General features: G+C 44.2%; 1 protein-coding gene and 1 long non-coding RNA gene across 6 annotated transcripts in view; one reads left to right on the top strand and one right to left on the bottom strand.

The window, feature by feature from the left end:
• Positions 1-556: 556 nt before the first annotated feature.
• On the bottom strand, positions 557-21,553 carry LOC139037751 (uncharacterized). Of its 3 annotated transcripts, none has more exons than XR_011490636.1 (4): positions 21,320-21,553; positions 19,891-20,753; positions 975-1,087; positions 557-708 (listed from the first exon to the last, which is right to left on the bottom strand). It is a non-coding gene; the product is annotated as an uncharacterized lncRNA (long non-coding RNA). The 3 variants fall into 3 exon arrangements; XR_011490637.1 differs by having other exon boundaries at positions 557-1,087; positions 19,891-19,965; positions 20,696-20,753; XR_011490635.1 differs by having other exon boundaries at positions 557-1,087.
• A 401-nt stretch (positions 21,554-21,954) lies between these two features.
• FNIP2 (folliculin interacting protein 2) overlaps positions 21,955-23,762 on the top strand; it is a 124,074-nt gene continuing 122,266 nt past the window's right edge. For 2 of the 3 annotated variants that reach the window (XM_070474925.1, XM_070474920.1), the window contains exon 1: positions 22,115-22,304. In XM_070474925.1, the coding sequence (XP_070331026.1) occupies positions 22,201-22,304 (104 nt within the window). In that variant the 5' untranslated portion in view covers positions 22,115-22,200. Of the gene's footprint in view, positions 22,305-23,762 lie in introns of all 3 variants that reach the window. The other variant, XM_070474922.1, reaches the window with a different exon arrangement.

The raw sequence follows: 23,762 nt of genomic DNA, 5'->3' as shown, positions 1-23,762 counted from the left end.
TAAATAACCTTGAAACTTAAATTATATTTCTCATAGTTATTTTTGATGATTCAGAACTTAATTCAAAAGGTAGAGCAGAATATTGTAGTATCTCAGTGTCAGCATTATCAATATAATTATCACTAAACAATAGTTGTATTGTCCTGGTTTAAAAAGCATCCTTGTGGGTAGATGCCAGGTAAACTGGCTCCAGTGGTCTCATATGCCATCACCAAACATGAAAAATTTCATTCCATCCTCCAAAACTTCAGCCCTCAGAATCCATACTCAGTGGCCCGGTTTCATAGCTAGTTGAACACAGAGGAATAAATTTATAAAAATTGAAATAAAACTTCATTAAGCCTAAAATGTTGATGTCACAATAACACACTTGTAATCTAAAAGGTAACACAAGGATTCCACAATACTTTCTTTTTTTTTTTTTCCATTTATTTTTATTAGTTGGAGGCTAATTACTTTACATCATTACAGTAGTTTTTGTCATACATTGAAATGAATTAGCCATGGATTTACATGTATTCCCCATCCCAGTCCCCCCTCCCACCTCCCTCTCCACCCGATCCCTCTGGGTCTTCCCAGTGCACCAGGCCTGAGCACTTGTCTCATGTACCCAACCTGGGCTGGTGATCTGTTTCACCCTAGATAATATAGCTCAGAGTACTTGGCAGGTATAAGTACAGGTCTTCCTCACAGGTTGATGGTGTAAGTCTGCAAAATGAACAACCGAAACCACGTGACTATTCCCTGCCAACTTTTGACATTATTAGTGAGACTGTGCGTGGGGTGGAGAAACCAACTAGATGAAAATCATGTGCTCACAGCGTTTCAGGCTGCAATTTGGAGACGCCACACGTGCCCGTTCTGGGTGTGGGCTCACAGCGTGTGACAGGTCTGACTTGTTTGCAGCTTTCTGTGGTGTGTGTTTGAGGTCTCTGCCTACCCAGAGAGGTTTCGCAAAGAGGAAACACTGTTACCTCAACCTCAGCTCAGAAGCATCAAAGTCTGCCCTAGAATCTTCTGGGTGGCGTTTCATGTCAACAAAACAAGGAACACTTAATAAATGGTGCGGAGGCAGATGGAGGTTCATCTAGAAAAATAACAAAGTCAGACATATATCTTACATCTTATACCCAAATGAATTCCAGATGTATAAAAGATTCACATGTAAAGAAAAAGAAAAGTTACCTCAAATGGGAGAGGCATTTTATAACACAATACTCAGAACCCATCAAAAAAAAATATTAATGAAATAAACTTTCAATTTTAAAAAATTCTGTATAGAAAAACCCATCATAAATAAAGTAAAAAGCAAATGATAAACTGGAATTATTTTATTTTGTTGACTGAAATGAAATACACAATGTGAGAGTTGCAAGGTAAGTTTTATTTGGGGCAAAATGAGGACTATAGGCTGGGAGAGAGCATGTAAGATAGCTCTGAGAAACTGATCCAAAGAGGTAGGGGGAGAGGTCAGTGTTATATATGACTTTGGTGGGAAAGGGTACACAGTCAAGCACATATTTTGGCAGAGGGTTACTGCTAGTCACGAGAAGCAGATGTCTCTGTTAATGATTTTAGGGCTTTTCTAGATATGAAATGCAACCATCGGGCTCATAAAATCATCTCCTGAAAATATTTAACTCTCTGAAGGCCTTTTCTGCCAGATTTTCCTAGCACAGAGGGTGCCTCGTTTCTGATCTCCACACTGAACTCCTTTCAGGGAGTGCTGAAGGTCAACAGCTGCGGCAGCACATGATATAACCCTTGTTAAAAAGTGCCAATTTGTAGTTGCGAATTCCAGCTATTATCACAAAACAAGTACTCATTTCTGTACTGTACAAAGACTTTCTGCACGTCAATAAGAATAAGACCAATACTTTTAGAAAAGTGGATGAGGAATATGGACATACAGCTCTCAGAAATGGAAATTCAAATGGCTCTTATACTGATATTCAAATTCTCACATGAGAAAAGAAACACAAATTAAACAACATTGTGATTGTCAAAAGATTCAAAAGCTCTTAATAGCCTCCATTGGCCAGGCTCTATTGGAAACTTGTATGCTTGTGAGTTATTGGTGAAAGTAATTTGGTCATATTCTAGTATTTATCAGAACCCAAATGCTTATTTTCTTTTGCACATCAGTACTTCTAAGGGCGTGCAGTTCTGAAAAGAGCAGTCAGGAAAGGACTCTATGAAAAGGCAGTGCTTAAAGAAGTGAGGGAATGAGCTATACTGATGCAGTGGAAAGACTCTCAGAGGCAGAGTACCAAATCCTAAGGAGGTGGAGGAGGGCGGGAGAGGTGAGTGGGGAGAGGGAGGCAGGCAAGTGGTGGAACACCAGGAGGGCCAGCCTGGAGAAAGCAAGCTGGTGAGAATATGGGGTACATGGCAGAGGAGTTTTGGAGAAGGAGGACACAGAGGCTCTCACAGGTCATTTTAAGGACTTCAACTTTGACTGTAAAGAAATGGGGAAATCACTAAGATATTCTGAGCAGAGAAGTGACCTGATGAAACCTACATTTTTTTAGCTGAAGTTGATTTGCAATGTTCTGTTAATTTCTGGTGTAAAGCAAAGTGACTCAGGCATATGTTATATGTCATATATGATATTGAGAGTCAATTCTTAGGTAGGTTGGTAAGAAGTCCCGGGGTCCCCAAGGAGGAGGAGGAGGAGGAGAAAGGAAGGGGTATGGAGTTCTCAAGGAAGAGAAAAGGGCAAACTTTCTTTTCTACATTGCTTTGTCTTGGTCAATACAACAGTGTATCTTGCTCGAGGACATGTTTCTCCTTCAAGAATCTTCTGACTAATCTTGTTATCTTAAGATATATACTGTGGGAGTGGGTCTGGTAAGACCTTTCTATCATTAGTTCTAATCTTGCTAATTTAACATGTATGTTGTGAGAATGGGTCTGGTAAAAGTATATAAGGTCTTGATAAGACTAGTGAGTGGGGGGCACTCTGCATCCCAATTCTGATGTCTTATGTCAGAAGCTTTCTCTGTCCCTTTTTCACTTTAATAATACTCTACTACACAAAAGCTCTTGAGTGATCAAGACTGGTCCATAGTCCCAAAGCTAAATCTTCTTCAGAGATCACAAATTCAACATGGTTCATCACAAGCTATCACTATGTCATATATTATATTATATATATACATAAATATATCTTTTTCAGATTCTTTACCATTTTAGGTTATTACAAGATATTGAGTATATTTCTCTGTACCTATACACTAGGCCCTTGTTGTTTATCTATTTTCTATATAGTTGTGTGTATATATTAATCCCAAATTCCCAATTTATCCCTCTCTCACTTTCCCCTTTGGTAACCATAAGATTGTTTTTATGTCTATGTTTTGTAAATAAGCTCATTTGTATCATTTTCTAAGATTCAGCATATATCAGTCCATTCATGTTGCTGTAAATGGCATTATTTCATTCTTTTTATGGCTGAGTAATATTCCACTGGATACACATACTACATCTCCTTCATCCATTCATCTGTGGATGGACATTTAAGTTGCTTCTATATCTTGACTATTGTAAACAGTGCTGTTATGAACATTAGGGTGCAGGTAGCTTTTCAAACTAGTGTTCTTCATTTGCTTTGGACATACGCCCAGGAGTGGGATTACAGAATCATATTGTAGCTGTTTTTAGTTTTTTTTAAAGGATCTTCCATATTGTTCTCTGAAGTGCCTGCACCAATTTACATTTCAACCAACAGTGAAGATGGGTTCTTTCCCCCCACATCTTGACAATTTCTGTTCTATTTCTGTTCTTTTTAATCATGGCCATTCTGACTGGGGTGAGGGGTGACCCACACTTTTGATAACTCACTCAAGCCGCCATGCTACAACCAAGGGAGTGGGATGCAGCAGTTAGGAACAATGGTGTGAGGTAAGAGACAACAAAGGGTTGAATCAAGATGACAGCAGGAGAAGTGAGGGATATATCCAGAATGTGGGTGTATTTTGAATGTAGAGCCACCTAGATTAGTGACAGATTTCATTTGGGGTCAACAGAAAGAGTTTGGAATGACTCTAAGATTTTTGAACTGAAAAACTGGAAAGAATGGCATTGCTGTCAACTGCAATGAAGGCATCTAACAGAGGAACAGGTCAGGAAGGAGCTCAGATGTCAAATCACAGACAGGACCATGGTGAGGTGCTCATTAGACACAGAAGTGGAAATACCAGCTCCACAGCTGGCTACATGAATCTGGGGTTTGGAGGAGAGATCCGGCCAAAGCTATACAATTAGGAAATCAGCATGTATAAAATGGCCTCTGAAGCCTGAGAACCGGATGAGACCACCAAGTTAGTGCACACAAAGTGAAATGAAAAAGAATCCTCTAGCACATGGACATAGGAGTGGTCAGAGGAGGCACAAAACAGACGGGGAAGGAGCGACAAGTGAGGGAAGAGTGGATCCAAGTGCCCAGGCCTGTGAGCCGGACGAAGGAGGTCACCAAGCGGGTGGAGCAGGAAGAGGAGCGGAGAGTGGGTCACTCCATACGCTGTAGCGACACGGGTCATCAAGGGACCTGACCACACACAGTTTTGGATCGCAATATAGTCAACATGAGACTGTGATGGATTCCAGAAAGCAGAGACTCAAGCCTCAAGATGTTACTACCACTCATCCAAAAAAAAAGAGAATGAAATAACGCCATCTGAGCAGCATGGATGGACCTAGAGATTACCATACTAAGTGAAGTGACTCAGACGGAGAAAGACAAGTATTAAAATATGATAGCACTTACATGGAGTATTTAAAATAGTGTTGTAAATGAACTTACTGACAAAACAGAAATAGACTCACAAACATAGAAAACAAGCTTATGGTTATCAAAGGGGAAAGGGGGGAGGGAAAAATTATGAGTTTGGGATTAACAGGTATTTAGTATCATACATAAAATAGGTAACCAACAATAACCTACTGTATAGCAAAGGGAACTATATTCGGTATCTTGTAATGACCTACAATGGAAAAGAATCTGAAAAGAATATTTATATTTATTTTTACTATGTAATATTTATATATAATATTTATGTATAACTAATATTTATATTATATGTATAACTGAATCCCTTTGGTGTATATCTGAAACTAACACAACACTGTAAATCCACTTTGACTTTGAAAAATTATTTTAAAGCTGCTTATTACTACCAACTTATAAGAAATATAGGTGAGAAAGGAACAGACTGGACAAAGTCATGAGGATGCAGGCAATCAAATCCAGAATGTGGGGACTTCCACAGGAAAAATGACCTTTGTAAACAAAACAAAATTTAGAAATGGCATGAAAGAGGGGGAGGAGGAAAAACTGTGAGAGATGAAAAACTGCCTCTAAACACAATGTGTTTAGAGACTGAGTTGAGTCAATCTATTATTTAAAAATATTTTTGAGACAATCTAGGAAATTCAAACTCTGATTATGTTTTTAAATTTGTTTTACAATCTTGGTGTTGTGACTGGCGTTTTTTACAGTCATTATCTATTAGAGATGTATTCTGGAGTATTTACAGGTGAATGATACGATGTCTGGGATTTTGGTTTAAGGTTTTTCAGATTTAGGCAAGGGGGGTGCATGAAATAAGATGGACAAAATGTTAATAATCATTGAAACTCGGTAATGATATATGGGAGTTCATTACACTATCTCTCTACCTTTGTGTATGCTGATATTTTTCAAAATAATTTAAGAAGACAGAAGCTAAATTCAAGAAATATAGATAAACAGGAGCAGGGAGATAAGATGATAGCCAGAAGGGAAGGACACTTGAAAGGATTTTTAGAATTTTCCAAGGTGGGAGAAATGAAAAAATACTTGTATGCTCTGGGGAAGGTGAAGCAAAGAGAGAAAATGTGATGATGCAAGAGAGAAGGGGGCATGGCGGGGGCAAAGTCTCTGAATAGACAAGGAGGGATGAGGTGTAGTGCAAAAGTGGAAAAATGGACAGGTGACCCTCAGTAGCAGGAGGCAAAGCAGGACGGGGTGGGGGGAGGGGGGTGCGGCACAGATGTAAGAGGTCAGAGAGACAGGAGGCAGGCACTCCTTGAAATTCCCTTCCAGAGCCTTCAGCTCCCTCAGTGAAACAGAATGAAATGTCATCCGTCAGGAGTGAGGCAATGGATTAAAGATCTAAATGTAAGACCAGAAACTATAAAACTAGAGGAAAACATAGGTAAAACACTCTGACATAAACCATAGCAGGACTCTCTATGACCCACCTCCCAGAGTAATGGAAATAAAAGCAAAAATAAACAAATGGGACCTAATGAAACTTAAAAGATTTTGCACAACGAAGGAAACTTATCAGCAAGGTGAAAAGACAGCCTTCAGAATGGGAGAAAATAATAGCAAATGAAGCAACTGACAAAGAATTAATCTCAAAAATATGCAAGCAACTCCTGCAGCTCAATCCCAGAAAAATAAGCAACCCAATCAAAAAATGGGCCAAAGAACTAAAGAGACATTTCTCCAAAGAAGACATACAAATGGCTAACAAACATGAAAAGATGCTCAACACCACTCATTATCAGAGAAATGCAAATCAAAACCACAATGAGGTACCATTTCACGCCAGTCAGAATGGCTGTTATCAAAAAGTTTACAAAGAATAAATGCTGGAGAGGGTGCAGAAAAAAGGGAAACCTCTTACACTGCTGGTGGGAATGCAAACTAGTACAGCCACTATGGAACAGTGTGGAGATTCCTTAAAAAACCAGAGATAGAACTGCCATATGACCCAGCAATCCTGCTGCTGGGCATACACACTGAGGAAACCAGAATTGAAAGAGACACGTGTACCCCAATGTTCATCACAGCACTGTTTACAATAGCCAGGATACAGAAGCAACCTAGATGTCCATTGGCAGATGAATGGATAAGAAAGCTGTGGTACACATACACAATGGAAATTACTCGGCCATTAAAAAGAATGCATTTGAATCAGTTCTAATGAGGTGGGTGAAACTGGAGCATGTTACACAGAGTGAAGTAAGTCAGAAAGAAAAACACCAATACAGTATATTAACACATATATATGGAATTTAGAAAGATGGTAACAATGACCCTATATGCGAGACAGCAAAAGAGATACAGATGTAAAGAACAGACTATTGGACTCTGTGGGAGAAGGCGAGGGTTGGATGATTTGAGAGAACAGCATTGAAACATGTATATTATCATATGTGAAACAGATCGCCAGTCCAGGTTGGATGCATGAGGCAGGGTGCTCAGGGCCGGTGCACTGGGACGACCCTGAGGGATGGGATGGGGAGGGAGGTGGGAGGGGGGGTCAGGATGGGGGACACATGTACACCCATGGCTGATTCATGTGAAGGTATGGCAAAAACCACCACAATATTGTAAAGTAATAAGCCTCCAATTAAAATTTTTCAAAAAAGAGTGAGGCTGGGGGACTTCCCTTTTCTCTGGCTGGATTCCATGAATGAGCGCAGGGGAGGAAGAGGTATGCTGTCCAGGCTTGTGGTCATGCTAGGTGAGTATTGAGATGCGAGCAAGAGCCCAGGGCATTGAGAGTTGTATTCTTCAGAGCCAAGCTAGGCTGCTGCAACAAAGCAATCCAACATTAATTCTGTGACTTAAAGCAGATTTTATTTCTATTTCAGGCAACAGGCACAAGTGACCATTCCAGGTCACCGGGTCTCAGCTTCAGATGATCCGTGAGGGGTGGAGGGAAGGGCCTTCTCTCGTCTGTATTTCGTGACAGGGCTTTATTCCCATCTGAATCCTGAAGACTGAGGAGCAGGCACATCTTTACCTGTTATATGGAGGGGGAAGAAAGCATGGGGAGGAAGCACTGCCTTTGCTTTAAGGGCCTAGCCTGCAGGGGCCACGCATCACTTAGGCTCACTGATGTTCTTGTTTAGTCACTAAGTCGGGTCCGACTCTCTCCGACCCCATGGACTGTAGCCCGCCAGGCTGCTCTGGCCATGGGATTCTCCAGGCAAGAGTACTGGAATGGGTAGCCATTTCTTTCTCCAGGGGATCTTCCAGATCCAGGGAAAAGAACCACCCTCTCCTGCATTGGCAGGAGGATTCTTTACCACCGGGCCACCTGGGAAGCCACATTCCATCGGTCAGATGTTAGTCCTATGGCCACACTTCAATCAGGGAAGCCCAGGAAATGTCGTGTGTATGGCCAACCACATGCTCAACTACAATTCTATCATTTTGGAAGAAGGAGGATGGATACAGCAGGTGGATAATTACAACATAGTGCAGGGGAGTGATACACTAACTGGCCAAGGGGTGCATCTAAGCTAGGAGGAGCAACAGGCTCCGAGGGGATGAGGCATGGGTGGGTCAAGGGGCTGTGGTCGTCAGTGCAATGACAGGTGTTAGGGCCCAGAGGTGGCAGGGGCGGTACCAGAGGATGCTGGCCATTGGGAATAAGAAGGGTTTACTGTTACAGGTGAGGTCAACCTGTGATAAAGGCAAAATCCCAGAACAAAAGAGGTCAAGGAGCCGAGGGTTAGAGAGCTGCAGGCTGAGCCAAATGGACATTAAAATGACTTCAGTTATGACAGGGACTGCTCTTGGAGATGACTGGGCGCAGCTGCTAAAATCCCTGTGAAATGAGGGCAAAGGACAGGGAGGCAAATCTAATGATGTCAGATTCAAAGCTGGGTGGGGGGAGGGGAGCACTTTGAAAGTGGCCTCGAGGGGCAAGGAGACCCCAACTCCAGCTGCAGGCAGGAGAGCAGAGAGGACGGAATAGGGAGAGGGCCTCTTCCCGGGAGAGGGCTCGGGAAGCCACAGTCCCCTCAGGGGCTGGGGTTTGGGTGCAGCAGGCAGTGGAGGGGCAGGCTGGGCTGTGCAGGGGAAGGGGTGCACGGTGAGCACTGGGGTGGGCGCAGGGGAGGGAACCTGGCTCAGAGCCGCCTGGGGATCAGAGTCCGTGAGAGCCCTCGTAACCTGGGGTCTGCTGTCTTCCTGTGGCGTTGACATAAATACGCAGGGAGGGATCATGGGATGAATCCTGATGGTTTCAGGGTAGTGACCTGGGGCGCCTGGGGTAAGGAGAGTGAGGTCTTTCCAAGAGTTCCGGGGCCGCCTCAGCTCCTGCCGCTGCCCCCAAGTGGGAGAAGGGGGGCCCTGAGCACCCTGCAGAGGGCGGATGGCTCTCTCTTTCTCTGTCTCTCTCTCTGTCTCTCTCTCTCTCTCTCTCTGTCTCTCTCTCAGAAGGGTGGGGCTCTCCTTTGACTCCTGGGTCCCAGTCACTGAGGATTTGGTGGCATCTCCCCAGCCTCCCTTTGGGACTGAAGCCTGAAGGACACGGACCTTCACACTCCACACACTCCCGGAATGGGTTCCTGCTGCCTTTAAGTCTCCTTCCACTCTGACCAGGGGGCTGTCCCCTGGAGGTCCCCCACCACACACACCCCCACACACCCACACCCACACACACACACCCGCCCCACACACTGTGCAGAGGCTCAGGCTGGTTCCTAGTCCACGGCGACGCCCACCAGCCTCCCTGCCCCTGACCGTGTCCACTACGGTGGAAGGTGGGGAAAAGAGAAAGGGCCTCTGCGCGAGAAGGTTCTCCAGGCAGCGGACCGAGCCTGAGGGGATGGCGGGACAGACAGATGGACCGAGGCCTCCGCTCACAGATTGCTTCACCACTCCACCACCAGTTAGTCTTTGTGTTTAACAGGTTCCCTTTTTAAAAGACCAACTAAGTTCTTGACATTTAGGCAGTAGACGTCCTTTTCATTATTAAAAAAACAATTTTTTTTTTTTTTAATCTTGGCTGCACAGCATGTCTTGTGGAATCTTGGTTCCCTGACCAGGGACTGAACCCTGAGCCACAGCAGTGAAAGCGCCAAATCCTCACCTCACCACTGGACCGCCAGGGAACTCTCCACACATCCTTTTTAAAAGAAAAAATTAAAAGATCCTTGATGTTCAGTGAAAATAGTGTTTCAGGAATCCTCACTAGTGGAAAAATGTTAGCATTTTTCTCAGAGCCTTAGGAAATCAGAAGCATAGATTTACCTCCTCTGGCTCTCTGAGTGAATCCACATTGGGGGAATCTCTTTAATATCCAGGTCACTTTGTCTTCTCTTTGGTTAAAAAAAAAAAATCAAACAGCTTGTCAAACCTGCCATGCGGTATAATCAAGCCACACTTTATCATCTAGTTTTAAGGAACTATAATTCCTTTGAATCTTTTCCAGGAATCTACCCTGAATTCTTCCTGTTGTGTTTCTAGTTTATGAATCAGGTCTTTCATTCATTTATTTATTCAGCAAGTTTTCTTTCTTTAGCAACGGTTCCAGCATAGCTTCGTCCTAGGCACTTAGGAGGTTATAAAGGAAGTCTATTTCCAGTCTGGCAAGGGTTTACAATCTATTTTGGATGGCAAGAGAAAAAAAGAAAGGAAGGAAGGAAGAAGGGAGGGAGACAAGGAGGAAGGAAGTATGGAAGAGGGGAGAAAGAAAGTGGTCAAAATATATGTCTTAAAGTTCAGAAAGAAACCCATGTGAAACCCATGAAACAAAACCTGTAAAACTTCATTGTGGGACATGAAACAAGCCTTCAGAGACAGATGTGTTGAGTTCCTGGATGGGAGGACTCAGTATTGGAACAATATCAAATACGCCCAAATTCATCTAAAACTCAGTGTACTACAATAGGCATTCCAACCCAGATTTTTACAAAATTGACAAGTTGATCATGCAACCTTGATTTGGGAAAAGTAAATAGGAGCCAAAAAAGTTGTTTTAGGAAAATGAGAGTGAGGGACTTACCCTTGACAAAAAATCAAAATACCCTCAAAATCTATTGAGTTGGCCAAAAAGTTCATTCTGTTTTAAGTAGAAGTAAAAGACACATTTCTTATTTTTATGAAGAACTTTACTGAACATTCTATTCACTAACCGAATGAACTTTATGGCCAAACCAGTATAATAATGAGAGTGTCATGATTGACTGGAAAGGAATAAAAAGCATAGAAGAGAATAGAAAGACTATTAAGAACAGTTGGAAGTTAACGCTAACTTCTAATAGTGAGTTTTTCACATGTGGACACCAGTCTAATTTTTAATGTTTAGACCACAATGATTTTTTAAAATATGACTTGGAAGCAATTATAATGCTGTAACAAAATTCCTTCCATTCTCACCTACTTATTTATGTCAATAGGGTTTCTCAGTGTTTACAGCTATAAAAATGAATGAAAAGTAAGTTTAATGTTGAATCTGTCTCATTCGTGCAATGAGTAATTTTTATCCATAAGATTGAATAAACTGAATCTCACCCTTTCTCCATCATTGAGAAATACATTTATAGCAGAATTTTATTTTTTGTGTTTAAGACACAAATCTATGTCATATTGATAAATTTTGTATTAGCCCAAATAATTAATTTAAATGTATACACATATTTTGTTACAGAGTATAGTAATTGAATAAACAAATGTTTTCAAGTATAAACATTTTACATTAAGATAAAATTACGTGGGAGAAGTGAAATAGAAATATCAGTTCAAGGATATAAAAGAATGAGACAAGATCTTTGGCTGTTAAAGAAAAGGCATTGTATTTTGGGGATGTAGATTTTATTTTTATTTTTTTGTATACTGATGTAATTGATTCTGTGGCTTTTTTTCTACAATAGTTTCTATTGTGAGACTATGGCATAGTAGTTAAAAAGATAAACTTCCAGTGCCAGACTGGTGCTTTCCAATCATTGTGTGGTTGTACATTAGCTGCGCTCAGCTACTCAGCTGTATGTTTCCTCATCTGTAAAATGGGAGTAATGGCATGACTTCCCTCACAGGGATGTTGCCAAGGATAAATGAGCTAGTACCAGGAAAATGCTTAGGACAAGGTCTAGGACACAATAAGTGTTATGGATGGACTTGCTATTATTTGTAAGAAATAGTGTGCCACAGCTAAGAGTATCGGAGATGACTGATCTTTTAATAAGACATATTTGATATGTGAACTGGTGTACAATCTGCTTAAATAACTAATAATAGCCATGCTATATGTTCTTATTTATTCAACAAATATTAATCGTAACTTGGCTATTGGTTTGTGTTGGTCTATGTGATGCATCTTTTTTAAATGCTTTATACTTGTTAAAGATACTCACTCTATTTATGTATTTATTTGGTTGTACCAGGTATTGTGCTACCCTGGTGTCTCAGACAGTAAGGAACCTGTCTGCAATTCAGGAGACTTGGGTTTGATCCTTGGGTTTGGCTCAAGATGACATGCAGGATCTTTAACTGTAGCATGTGGGATTTAGTTCCTTGACCAGGGATCAAAACTGGGCCCCCTGCATTGGGAGTGCAGTCTTAGCCACTGGACCACCAGGGTAGTCCCTTTTATACTCTTCAGAGCTACTAAAATAAACAAGTAACTTCTCTAACTGCTTAATGTATAATACATTTAAAGAAAATATACAAATCAAATTTAATTTCTTCCAGCAATTAATCTGAAATCATATTTTACTGCCTAGTTGAATCCAAAACTGTCTATTTTTTTTTTTTTTTTTTTTTTGCGTTCCAGTCCCCTATAATGAAAAGGACATCTTTTTTTGGGTGTTAGTCCTAAAAGGTCTTGTAGGTCTTCATAGAACTGTTCAACTTCAGCTTCTTCAGCACTACTGGGCGGGGCTTAGACTTGGATTACCGTGATATTGAATGATTTGCCTTGGAAACGAGCAGAGATCATTCTGTCATTTTTGAGATTGCATCCAAGTACTGCATTTGGACTCTTTTGTTGACTATGATGGCTACTCCATTTCTTCTAAGGGATTCCTGCCCACAGTAATAGATATAATGGTCATCTGAGTTAAATTCACCCATTCCTGTCCATTTTAGTTCACTGATTCCTAGAATGTCGACATTCACTCTTGCCATCTCCTGTTTGACCCTTCCAATTTGCCTGATTCATGGACCTAATATTCCATGTTCCTATGCAATATTTCTCTTTACAGCATCGAACCTTGTTTCCATCACCAGTCACATCCACAGCTAGGTGCTTTTTTTTTTGCTTTGACTCCGTCCCTTCATTCTTTCTGGAATTATTTCTCCACTGATCTCCAGTAGGATATTGGGCACCTACTGACCTGGGGAGTTCATCTTTCAGTGTCCTATCTTTTTGCCTTTTCCTACTATAATGGGGTTCTCAAGGCAAGAATTCTGAAGTGGTTTGCCATTCCCTTCTCCAGTGGACCACATTAGGAGATCAGTCCTAATGACTGAGTGTTCATTGGAAGGACTGATGTTGAAGCTGAAACTCCACCTGTTTGACCACCTGATGCAAAGAGCTGACTCATTTGAAAAGACCCTGATGCTGGGAAAGATTGAGGGCAGGAGGAGAAGGCGACGACAGAGGATGAGATGGTTGGATGGCATCATTGACTCAATGGACATGAGTTTGGGTAAATTCCGGGTGTTGGTGATAGACAGGGAGGCCTGGTGTGCTGCAGTCCATGGGGTCACAAAGAGGCGGACATGACTGAGCGACTGAACTGAAATTGAGCTGAATCCAAATCACAACTCATGAACTCCTCCAACATTTTATAAAGACAAAAACAATATTTAGAAGATTGAAAGATGAAATAAATTTAAGGAAGGCTGGCTTATATCATCAACTTACTAAAATATTGAATAAAAGTACAAAGTTGTCAAATCAGCTGCATTAAATTTTCTACTTGGACTCCAGTGCTATTTATGTGGCATTATTATATAAAGATAACACTCAATGACAACATAGACATGCTTTTTCAACTGAATAAAATTTAACTATGTGCTTGGTCAATGCCATTTTGGTGGTTTAGTCACTAAGTCGTGTCCGACTTTTGTGACCCCGTGACTGTAGCCTGCCAGGCTCCTCTGTCCATGGGATTCTGCATGGAGTGAGTTGCCATTTCCTTCTCCACAATGCCATTTGTAGGTGCCAAAGGATCCATACTAACTTTTTGAAGCCACTGGTTTTCTGTTTTTTTTTTTTTTTTTAATTGAAGTATAGTTGATTTACTATATTTTGTGTTAGTTTCAGGTGTATCAAGCCACTCGATTTATATTCAATGTACTGAATAGTAAAGCACTGGGGTTCTCCTTGGTAACTTGCTATGGACTGAAAATTCAGCCAGTGCTTCCCAGTCTATACCATTAATGAGTTTTACAGTGTTTTACTCACTACAATAATTAGCTGTGCTTTTTCAAAAAATTATTTGTTATTTGGCTGCTATTGGGTCTTAATTGGGGCACATGAGATCTTTGTTGTACCATGTGGGATATTTTCGTTACGGCTGGAGGGCTTGGTAGCTGTGGTATGTGGGTTTAGTTGCCCCACTGCACGTGGAATTTTAATTCCCTGATGAGGGATCGAACCTGTGTCTCCTGCATTGGACAGAATCTTAACAACTGGACTACTAGGGAAGTCCCTTAGCTGTGCTTTTGACCTTAAATAATGAATGGAACCTCAATTATTTTTGGAAGGAAGACAGACAGAGAACAGCAATGCTTAAACTCTTTTAGGTTTGGGGGCATCAGAGAGAATGGGAAAATTAGGGACTCTCCCCCAAAGCAATGCATATTCTTATAAAACTTTGTGTAGCATTTCAGGGGATCTGAGTGATGTTTCTCAAAGTATTGTCCACGAACTCTCTGCATCCAAATTTCTTGAGATTCTATTTAAAGGTCATTTCCTGAGTTCCACTCTCACTAGATTGCAATCTCACAGTATCGGGCCCAGAAATAGGACATTAACAATGTCCACAAGTGAGACTGTTTAAAAATAAACTTTATTTTTTTACTCAAAGGAACACACACACAAACACATTCATATGTGTAATTTAAAAAGTCAAACAGTATTAAAAGGCTTATAATAAAACCCAGCAGCCTCCTACTCCACCCTTCCCCTCGCCCAAGTCCAGCCCTATAGGCTGCCACCTTCAACTTTTCTAGCTAGCTTCACTGGTATCTTCCTGCATAACTTTAAAAAAATTATATGCTCTGTCACTATTTCTTGATTTTCCAATATAAGACTTTGTCTCTTGACCTCCTGCTATTGTAAATAAATTGACTCTCCCCTCAACTCTACTTTTTTTCTTCCCTCCCCAATACAGTCACACATAATTTTTGTTAAATCGATAGCTGATGTTACATTAGTGGGACTGCACAAATACTGTTCACTCAGTGACCAAGAGCCAAGTAATGCATTGCAACCACACTTTTTATTTTCCTGCCCAAGCATACTTTTTTTCTAAAGTTAATAACTGCTTCATTTTATCACTTATTTGGTTTTCAGCTACCTATTGTTCATTTTTCCCCAATGCTCCAGCATCTGTGCACATACTTATAAAGAACATATTCCTGGACTTCCCTGGTGGTCCAGTGGTTAAGAATCTGCCTGCCAATGCAGGGGACACAGGTTCGATCCCTGGTCCAGGAGGATTCCATGTACCACGTGACAATTGAGCCTGAGGTTCATAACTACTGAACCCATGTGCTGCAACCAATGAAGTCCGGGTGCCCTAAAGCCTATGTTCCACAACAAGAGAAGCCACAGCAATGAAGACCCAGCACAGCCAAATAAATAAAAATTTACATAAATAAGTAATTTTTTAAAAGAATGTATTCCTATGCTGGAATATTTATGTTCTGTTTTTCACAGCTGCCTCTTCCCTTCTCCTTCCCGTCCCTGGTCTGGCTGTTTTCTAGAAGCCCTGGTTTGCTCCTTCCTGCCACCTTACTGCCTTTCTTCCTAGTATTATCTTGCCTTATCTTTCCTTTTCTTGTTTTAACTCCCTATTTTGCTAACGTACCTCTTTCATCTGCCTGAGAAAGAATGGAGGTGCCATGTTTAAGAGCTTGTGTATCTAAAAGTGTGTGTATTCTACATTACTGAGTTATGGTTTAGTTTGGTCAAGGGTCCTAGGATGAAAAGTCTTCCCTCTGAAAGTTTAAGGTGGAGCTCTGTTGTCTGCCACCATCAAGAGCGGCCAGGAATGACTCTGATGCCGTTCTGAATCCTGCTCCATGTTTTCATGATTAGCTTTTCTCTCTGAAAGTTTTTACAATTTTTCTCCTTACCCAAGATGTTCTGAAACTTATGATGCTATGCCGTGAAGTAGGATTCAAGAAAAATGTATTGTTCTAGGTGGGCCCTTATCCACATGGGGACGCCTACCCTTCAGTTATGGGAAATTTTATTATTTCTTGGGTAATGTACTCCCCTCTGTTTTCTCTGCTCTCTTTTCTGAAGGTCCTATTAGTAAGTTCCTGGATGAATTCTGTAACATTCTTATCTTTTTGATTTATCATTTTTTCCAACTTTATCCCTCAGTTCCTTTCACTGAATGTTTTGTTCACATCATCATATATTTAATTTCTGAGGGCACCTTCTTGTTGAGTGTTCTTTTATTCATCATTTGTCATTTTTGTGTTACAGGCATATCTTCCTTTGTCCCTCAGATGCTATTCATCAATTACAGTTTTTTAAAATTAATTAATTTTTGGTCGCATTGGCTTTTTGCCGCTTTCTGAGGGCTTTCTCTAGTTTTGGGGAGTGGGGGCTAAAATGCAATGCTCGGGCATCTCATTTGGTGGTTTCTCCTGTTGCAGAGTTCAGGCTCTACGGTGGGCAGGCTTCAGTAGTTGTAGCACGTGGGCTCAGCAGCAGAGGCGCGTGGGCTTTGTTACTTCGAGGCATGTGGGATCTTTCCAGACCAGGGATCAAACTCATGTCCCCTGCATTGTCTGGCAGATTCTTGTCCACTGTGTCACCAAGAAAGTCCCACCAATTACAGCTTTGAAGTCTCCATCTCCTTGCATTCTCTCTGTTCACCCCAGAATGCTTTTTCGCTTCTGTGTGTATTTTCCTTACCAGGTTGCAGGTGTTCATCACTCTGTTTGTGATTCCTGGACTTCTGTTCATACTGAGGAGTGAAACTAAACATCTTATGAAAGATTGTTGGTGTGGAGTACTGATTTGTGAAATCCATGAGTAGATGCTCTAGTAGAACACTCGTCTTCTACTGGGCTCCCACCATCGCAAATGTCGGGAGAGCTTTTCTCTGCCACCATCTCTCTCTGTGAGCCAGGCACTCACCTGATGACCCTCTTTGGTCTGTGGATGGATGGACAGGGCCTGGCTGTGCAGGGTAAGAAAAGAACCTGGGATCTAACACTAGTTAGATCTAACACGTGGAGACCCTCACCTATCCTTCAAGGACCTTCACCTCCCAACGCCACAGGCTTCAGAGTCTCTGGGGCGACTGACGGGCATCTTCATTCTTGGGTTTGAACAACTCCTCTGATCAATTTGTTGCTCTTCCTTCATCCACTTTCCACCTTCAAACACTTGTCCTTGGCCAAATGTTTGTGGAAATTTCTCCTTCCCTTTGTTCTTGTTCCTTGCAGACTAACACCTTGACTCATCTTTGTCATTTTAGTGGGCTTTGAAAAACTGGGGAGTAGGGCAAAACGTTTATGGGCAAATCACAAGTTTAAGCAGAATTCTAAAGTAATTATTGTGCAACAAACACTGGCTAAAGCACAGGTGGTATTAGAAGGCTGGATGACTACTGGCTAAATACACGAACTGATAAACTCCTGTAGAATTAATGATTTAAGAACAACAAACTATATTGTTTGTTGAATTACTGACTTAGGTGCTCATCAGATCCACAAATAAAAATCCCTCTGAAACAAACAAATGAAAAAAAGAGGGGAAAAAAAGAAAGAAAAAGGAAGGAAGGTAATAAATATATTATGTGTAGCTATTTCTATCTACCCAGGTTGCCGGATGAAAACATGACTATATCCATCTTTGTACTTTCCTATGTTTTCTAAATTTTATGCACAGTGTATGAGTGTGAATGAGCGTGTGGGAGAGGGATTCTATATCTCTCCCAAGACCTCACCTATGGAGGTGAAATAAAGTCCACAGAATCTGAAATAAGTGCATTAATTTAAGAGGCTTTTATTGAGTGCTGGATCAAAGTTACACACCTTAGAGGCATTAATAAGCAGGTGTTACCTGAAAAGAAGTTGTCTTTTTAAAGTTTGGAAGAAGGAGCATCTTGTGGGCAATATTTTAAACCGAGAAGTAAAATTATCACATCAACATTTTTACATTTAATTTGTTCAAAAAACCACATGCCTGATGCCTGCTATCTCACAAGATCCACAAATGGAGCTGGAGGTGTAAAAACCCATAATCCTCTGTTCCGTCAATAGTTGTATTCAAGGGACCTGGTCCATTTGGGTAACATTCCTCCAAGTGTAGGAAAATATGGAATAAAAAGTTGACTTTTCTACCTTTAAATTTATAGTAAAATTTATTTCAAAATTATTTTTACCATTCCTTTATTCTTACCTCCTGTAAATAATTTGAAAAAATTATGACAAAAGTATGAAAACAACAGAACGAGTCCAGTGGTGATGATTGTTTATCTGGTACACTGAGGGTTAAGCAGGTAGGATATTTTGGTCTCAAATGTCAAGCAATCCAGGACAGAAAACAGGACCCTCTCTTATATGCTGCTTTTGGCTTCAGATACAAGAACCGTGATCTCATCAAATGGGGAAGGTTGGGACTATTATCTCACCGAATGAGGTACAAGAATTGTGTATCAGTAATGTTATTGACGGCCACACCTCTCTGCTCTGGCTGGTTTCATGCTCAGGCTGCAGAACGGCTATCATGTTACATGCAGACACATAACATCCAAAAGAAGAAAAACCCCCACCTCTCTCCTTATAGCTCTCTACAAAGAGTGAGGAGACTTCCAGAATGTCTCCTCTGCCAGCTCCTTTCCCTCTTGCCTCCTTGTCTAGAATAGCCTCCCATTGCCCATTAGCTCACCTTGCAAAAGCAATGGGATTACCCATAGATCATTCAGACTCAGTTTGGGCATAGTTGGCTTGCCCTGAGGCACCCTGGGCCAGGAGAGCAACAGACACCTGAACAAGACTGGGCTTCTATTGGGAAGAACTGGTAACAGGTAATGGGTAGGCTAAGGGACCCCGGCAGTCTAATCATAAACCACACACCTGATGCAATTTACAGAACTCACAATGACGGCAGGGAATGCGCACCGAGACTCAGGATGGACTAGGGCAAGGAAGTCAGCCTTGTCCACCCTAGTGCTATTGTGTATCTCCAAATGTTCAGGATATTGTTTGATTTCCTCCTCCTCTTGATGCCTACAGGAGCAGCCAGCGGATGTATTTTCCAAAACAGAGTGAGTAGGGTGGGGTGGGTGAGATGAATAGAAGGACCAGTGCTGGAGCCCTGAGTGATGTCAAGCCTCACGAAGAGGCAGTGACCCACAGATGATAGGGTGTCCCCTATCATGGGACTTCGAAAAAGGCCCAAGACGGCTGAGAGGAGAAATAATGAAAGTGAGGTGCTAGAGCTGTCCAGAGTTGCCTCCCAAAACTCAGTTCTTTAGGATTTTTATAACACTTTAAAATCCAAGGCAAGAGAGGTGTGGCCAAAGCTAGGATGAGGAACAATGTGGTGTTGAGAGGAAGCAAAGTGAGAAAAGGGCACCATTTCAGTTCCTTTTTTCTCCCCTAAGAACGTTCTTAATAGCTTTAAACGCACACTTTTCTTTTTGAGCTGCCCAGTCAGGTCCAAAATTGAAGATAATGGTGGGGCAGGCTGAGTTTTTAATTGCCTCTGGTGAGGGTTCCTGCACCCTAGGATGGGGCTGGGACAGAAACAGCCCTAGGAAGTGAGGAACAAAGGTCATGTCAAATTTCTCTATAGTATGCTGTTCCAAAAGCTGCTCTGCACACCACAGAGTGTCCAGATTTTACTTTCAAGAATAAAAGACCTGACTTCCCTGGTGGTCCAGTGGATAAGAAGCCACACTTACCAGGTTGCTCAGCGGTAAAGAATCCACCTGCCAATGCAGGAGACTCAAGTTCTATCCCTGGGTGGGGAAGGTCACCTGGAGGAAGAAATGGCAACTCGTTTGAGTATTCTTGCTGGGAAAAACCTCATGGACAGAGAAGCCTGGTGGGCTACAGTTCATGGGCTGGGAAAGAGTCAGATGCTACTGAGCTCACACAGCCAATGCAGGGGATAGTTTTCCCTGGTCTGGGAAGATCTCACACGCTGCAAAGCACCTATGTCCCTGCACCAAAAGTACTACCGAGCCTGCGCCCTTGAGCCCTCAAGCAGCAACTTCTGAAGCAAGAGAGCCTAGAGCCCGTGCTTCGCAACAAGAGAAACCACCACGATGAGAAGCTGGAGCACCGCAACAAAGAGTAGCCCCTGCTTGCTGCAACCAGAGAAAGCCTTTGTGCAGCAACCAAGACCCAGCACAGTCAGAAATAAAACTAAAGGATAAAAATTAAAGGAAAGAATAAAAGACTTTTTCTGACCAAGGACATGGTAAGAGAGAGTGGTGTTTTGCAGGCTGTGTATGACCCAGACCCTATCTTTATAATAAAGTCATAACAGATGAGACCAATGGAATACCAGATACTGACCAATACTGGCAGTCCTGTGGGGTACCTGCTTTCAATAAACAGAGAGAAACAGCAGAGCTGCAAATCAGGGTTCTGTGCACACTCCATGGTGAGGAAGGATGAACCAGCAAGAACATTGAATCCACCATTTTAATGGTAAAAAACTGAAGGAAAAAAAAGTTTCGATTTCTACTACCTTTCCCTTACCTTTGTGAAATTTCATCACGTCTTCACTCACTACTTGTATCCCACCAAGGCTAGAAACCTGTGCAATAAAAATTGATAATGCAGACTAAAATGGGCCCAGAAGAGATATTTTGAACTATTTCTATTCACGGAAATACATTTGCCTTTTTGAGTCTCCAGTAGTCCTCCCTCAAACAAGTCTGAGGTGAAGTACTCCGAGTCTGCTGCTCACGCAGGACACGTAGGAAGCAGAGTCGGATCTCAGCTTTGTGAGTGTGTGTGTGTGTGTGTGTGTGTGTGTGTGTGTTTTAAAGCTATGGAGCCAGCGTTATAAGGCTAAGGTCCTTTACACCCCCAGGCTGGAGTGCTCCTGGAGACCAGGTGGGACCGAAAGGTAAGAGAACTCAAGTTAAGTTCTCCCTTCCCCACATCAAACATCGTCTGCCGTTGCTATCAGACTAGGATGTGGTCTGTTAAATATCAGGAGGGCAGAGTCCCTTGTTATAAAATAGCGTAAATTCCTAAATCCATGTAGAGGATTCCACGTGCAACTTTTTATGTAACTATGGAAATGGTGGCCCAAGACGCCAAACAGCAAATTATACGACCAAAATTTTTTAAATAAATTAAAAAGAAAACACTCACAAAAGCAAGCTCATACGGCAGAGGTACCAGTACCCTGGGCGTGGGGAGAGTCCAGTCAACCCGCAGAGCCGCGACCTGGTGCTCCCCCAGCGCACGCCTCCGGGGAACGAGCCCGCGCACCTGCACAGGCAGGACCCAAGTTCAGGGGCTTTGTTTCCAAACAACAAAGACCCGCCCTGCAGCGCTCCAGCCGCTACCAACTGACCCTGCAGCCTCGGGAACCCCCGCATCCTGTAGAGCCGCGGGCCCCCGCCCCACCCCCATGGGCCGCGGTTCCCCCCTGCGGCCCCGCCCCCCCAGCGCGCCACTACCTCCAACCCGCCTCCACTCCGGGGCCCGCCCCCGGCCCCGCCCCCTGCGCCCCTGCCCCGACCTTCCCGGCCCACCTGAGCCCCCACCCGACTGGTCCCCCCACCCGACTGGTCCCCCCTCCTCGTTCAGCACTGCGCCCCTCCCCCGCTGGGCCCCCCCTTTAAGTGTCGTGCCCCACCCCGTGGAGGCTCCCGCCTCCCACGCCCCGCGCCCGGGCCCCTTTAAGCGCAGCGGGGCCCCCCCCCCCCCCCGAGACCCCCGCCTCCCGCGCCCCTCCCCCGGTCCCCGGCCCCCGCCCCCCGGTTCCGGGGCCGGGCGGGGTCCCGGGGCCAATGGCGGACGCGCGGCGGCCGCGCTCCTCCCGCGCTCCTCCCGCGCCGGCGGCGGCTCCTCCCGCGGGGAGAACTGTCAGCGCGCGGCGGCGGCGGGCCAGCCCCGTCATATGACCGGCCGGCGGTCCCGGCGCCGAGCACAGCTCCCCGCGCCGCGATGGCCCCGCCGCCGCCCCCGGCCGCGCGCTGAGCCGGGCCGAGGCCGCGGAGCCGCAGCCGCAGCGGAACCGCAGCGCCATGGCCCCGACCCTGCTGCAGAGGCTCTTCAACAGGAAGGGCGGCGGCGGCTCCGCGGCGGCGGCTGCCCCGGGCCGGGCGCCCCGGGAGGGGCCGGCCTTCAGGTGAGGGGCCTGGGACAGACGGGCGGAGGGGAAGGGGATGGGGGAAACGAAAAGGGGACGGGGTTTCCCAGGCCGCCGCCGCCGGCCCCGAAGCCCGCGCCTCCGGCACCGCAGGCCCTGGTCCGCGCGGTCGCGGGCCCCCTTCCCGCTCGCGGTTGCCGGGGCTCCCGGGGTGCCGCCCGGGGGTTTGGGGGTCGCGGTGGGGGCCGGGGCGTCGCTTCGGCCCTATTGTGTCCGTGACTCTGCTCTAAACTTGGAAGCGCGGGGCGGCACGAGCGCGGCACCCTCCTCCTCCCTGGCCTGGGGACCGGTTCTCGGACGCGTGGATGGGAGCGTGTCGTTTCCCCGTCGTGGCGGGGCCGGCGGCGCGTGGTGTGTGCGGGGCCCGAGATGCTCTAGGAAGTGGCCGAGGGAGGGGGGCTCACAAAGCTGGGGTGTGTGTGCTCGCACCTGCCCTCCCAACACGCGCCCCCGGAGACGCGCCGCTCGCCCGGGGGGCGCGCTGGCTTCTTGGGTGCAGTAGGTTGATTTCTCTGGTTCGTTTCCCCGACAACCTCGTGCGGCGGCTATGACCATAATTCCCATTTTACAGCCGGGGAGACGTAAAGTCGCAGAGAACCGAGCAGCTTGTCTGGTGTCTGAACTTGCATTTCACCCGAGCTGTGTGACCAGACAGTCCAGTCCAAAATCTCTAGGCTCGTCTGCTTTCAAGGGCTCTTTTTAAAAGAGGCCTTCTTATATTGCCTTTCAGCCCGTTTGCGTTGAGAAGTTCGTTTCTTTCTCCGTAACTGTTGTTTTCCAGCAAGTATTTTAAGTGAGCATCTCCTTCCAGTCCTGACACTTTTCGGCTAAAGTGCCTTGCAAAAAGAGTTTAAAGTCTTCCTATCTGTGCACTAGGTCTAGACTCAGTGTAATAAGCCTTTTAAAAGTTTTAAGTGAAACTTTGAATACATTTTGGACTAAGTTTTATGCTCTAGATTTTGCTTTTCTAAAATTCCACTCACTGGAAGCACACAAAGCCCCTGGTTGCAGTTTCGTGAATATTACCAGTATTTAGTGTCTGTGGTGTGTGTGTCGGTGTGTGCTGCCGTTTGGAAGGTAAGTTGTGAAGACGACACACCTTCGTTAAATTCTCCTGTGTTCTGCAGGTGAACTGAATCGTTACCATTCGAGCAGGGCAATCTACCCCTTTCACTGCTGTGGATCCTAGTGATGCTCTGTTGCTTCAGGGAACGGTAGAATTACTTGCGGCTCAGGGTGTGTAATTTCTTCTCTTCCTCCCAGTAACCCAGACTTGGTGGTGGGGGTGGGGGACAAAGCCTGGAGGGAACAGGGCATGAATTACAGCTATCTTTGCTTGAGCAGCCCTTGTCTAGCTTGTGAGAGCCCCAAATGCCTGGCCATAGTTTGTCATGTTCTCTGCTCACTTGTCCACCAGTGTTTCCCTCCATCCACAAC

This window comes from Odocoileus virginianus, chromosome 12 (assembly GCF_023699985.2).
Source record: "Odocoileus virginianus isolate 20LAN1187 ecotype Illinois chromosome 12, Ovbor_1.2, whole genome shotgun sequence".
NCBI lineage: Eukaryota > Metazoa > Chordata > Mammalia > Artiodactyla > Cervidae > Odocoileus > Odocoileus virginianus.
This window is presented reverse-complemented; position numbering and strand designations above follow the sequence as displayed.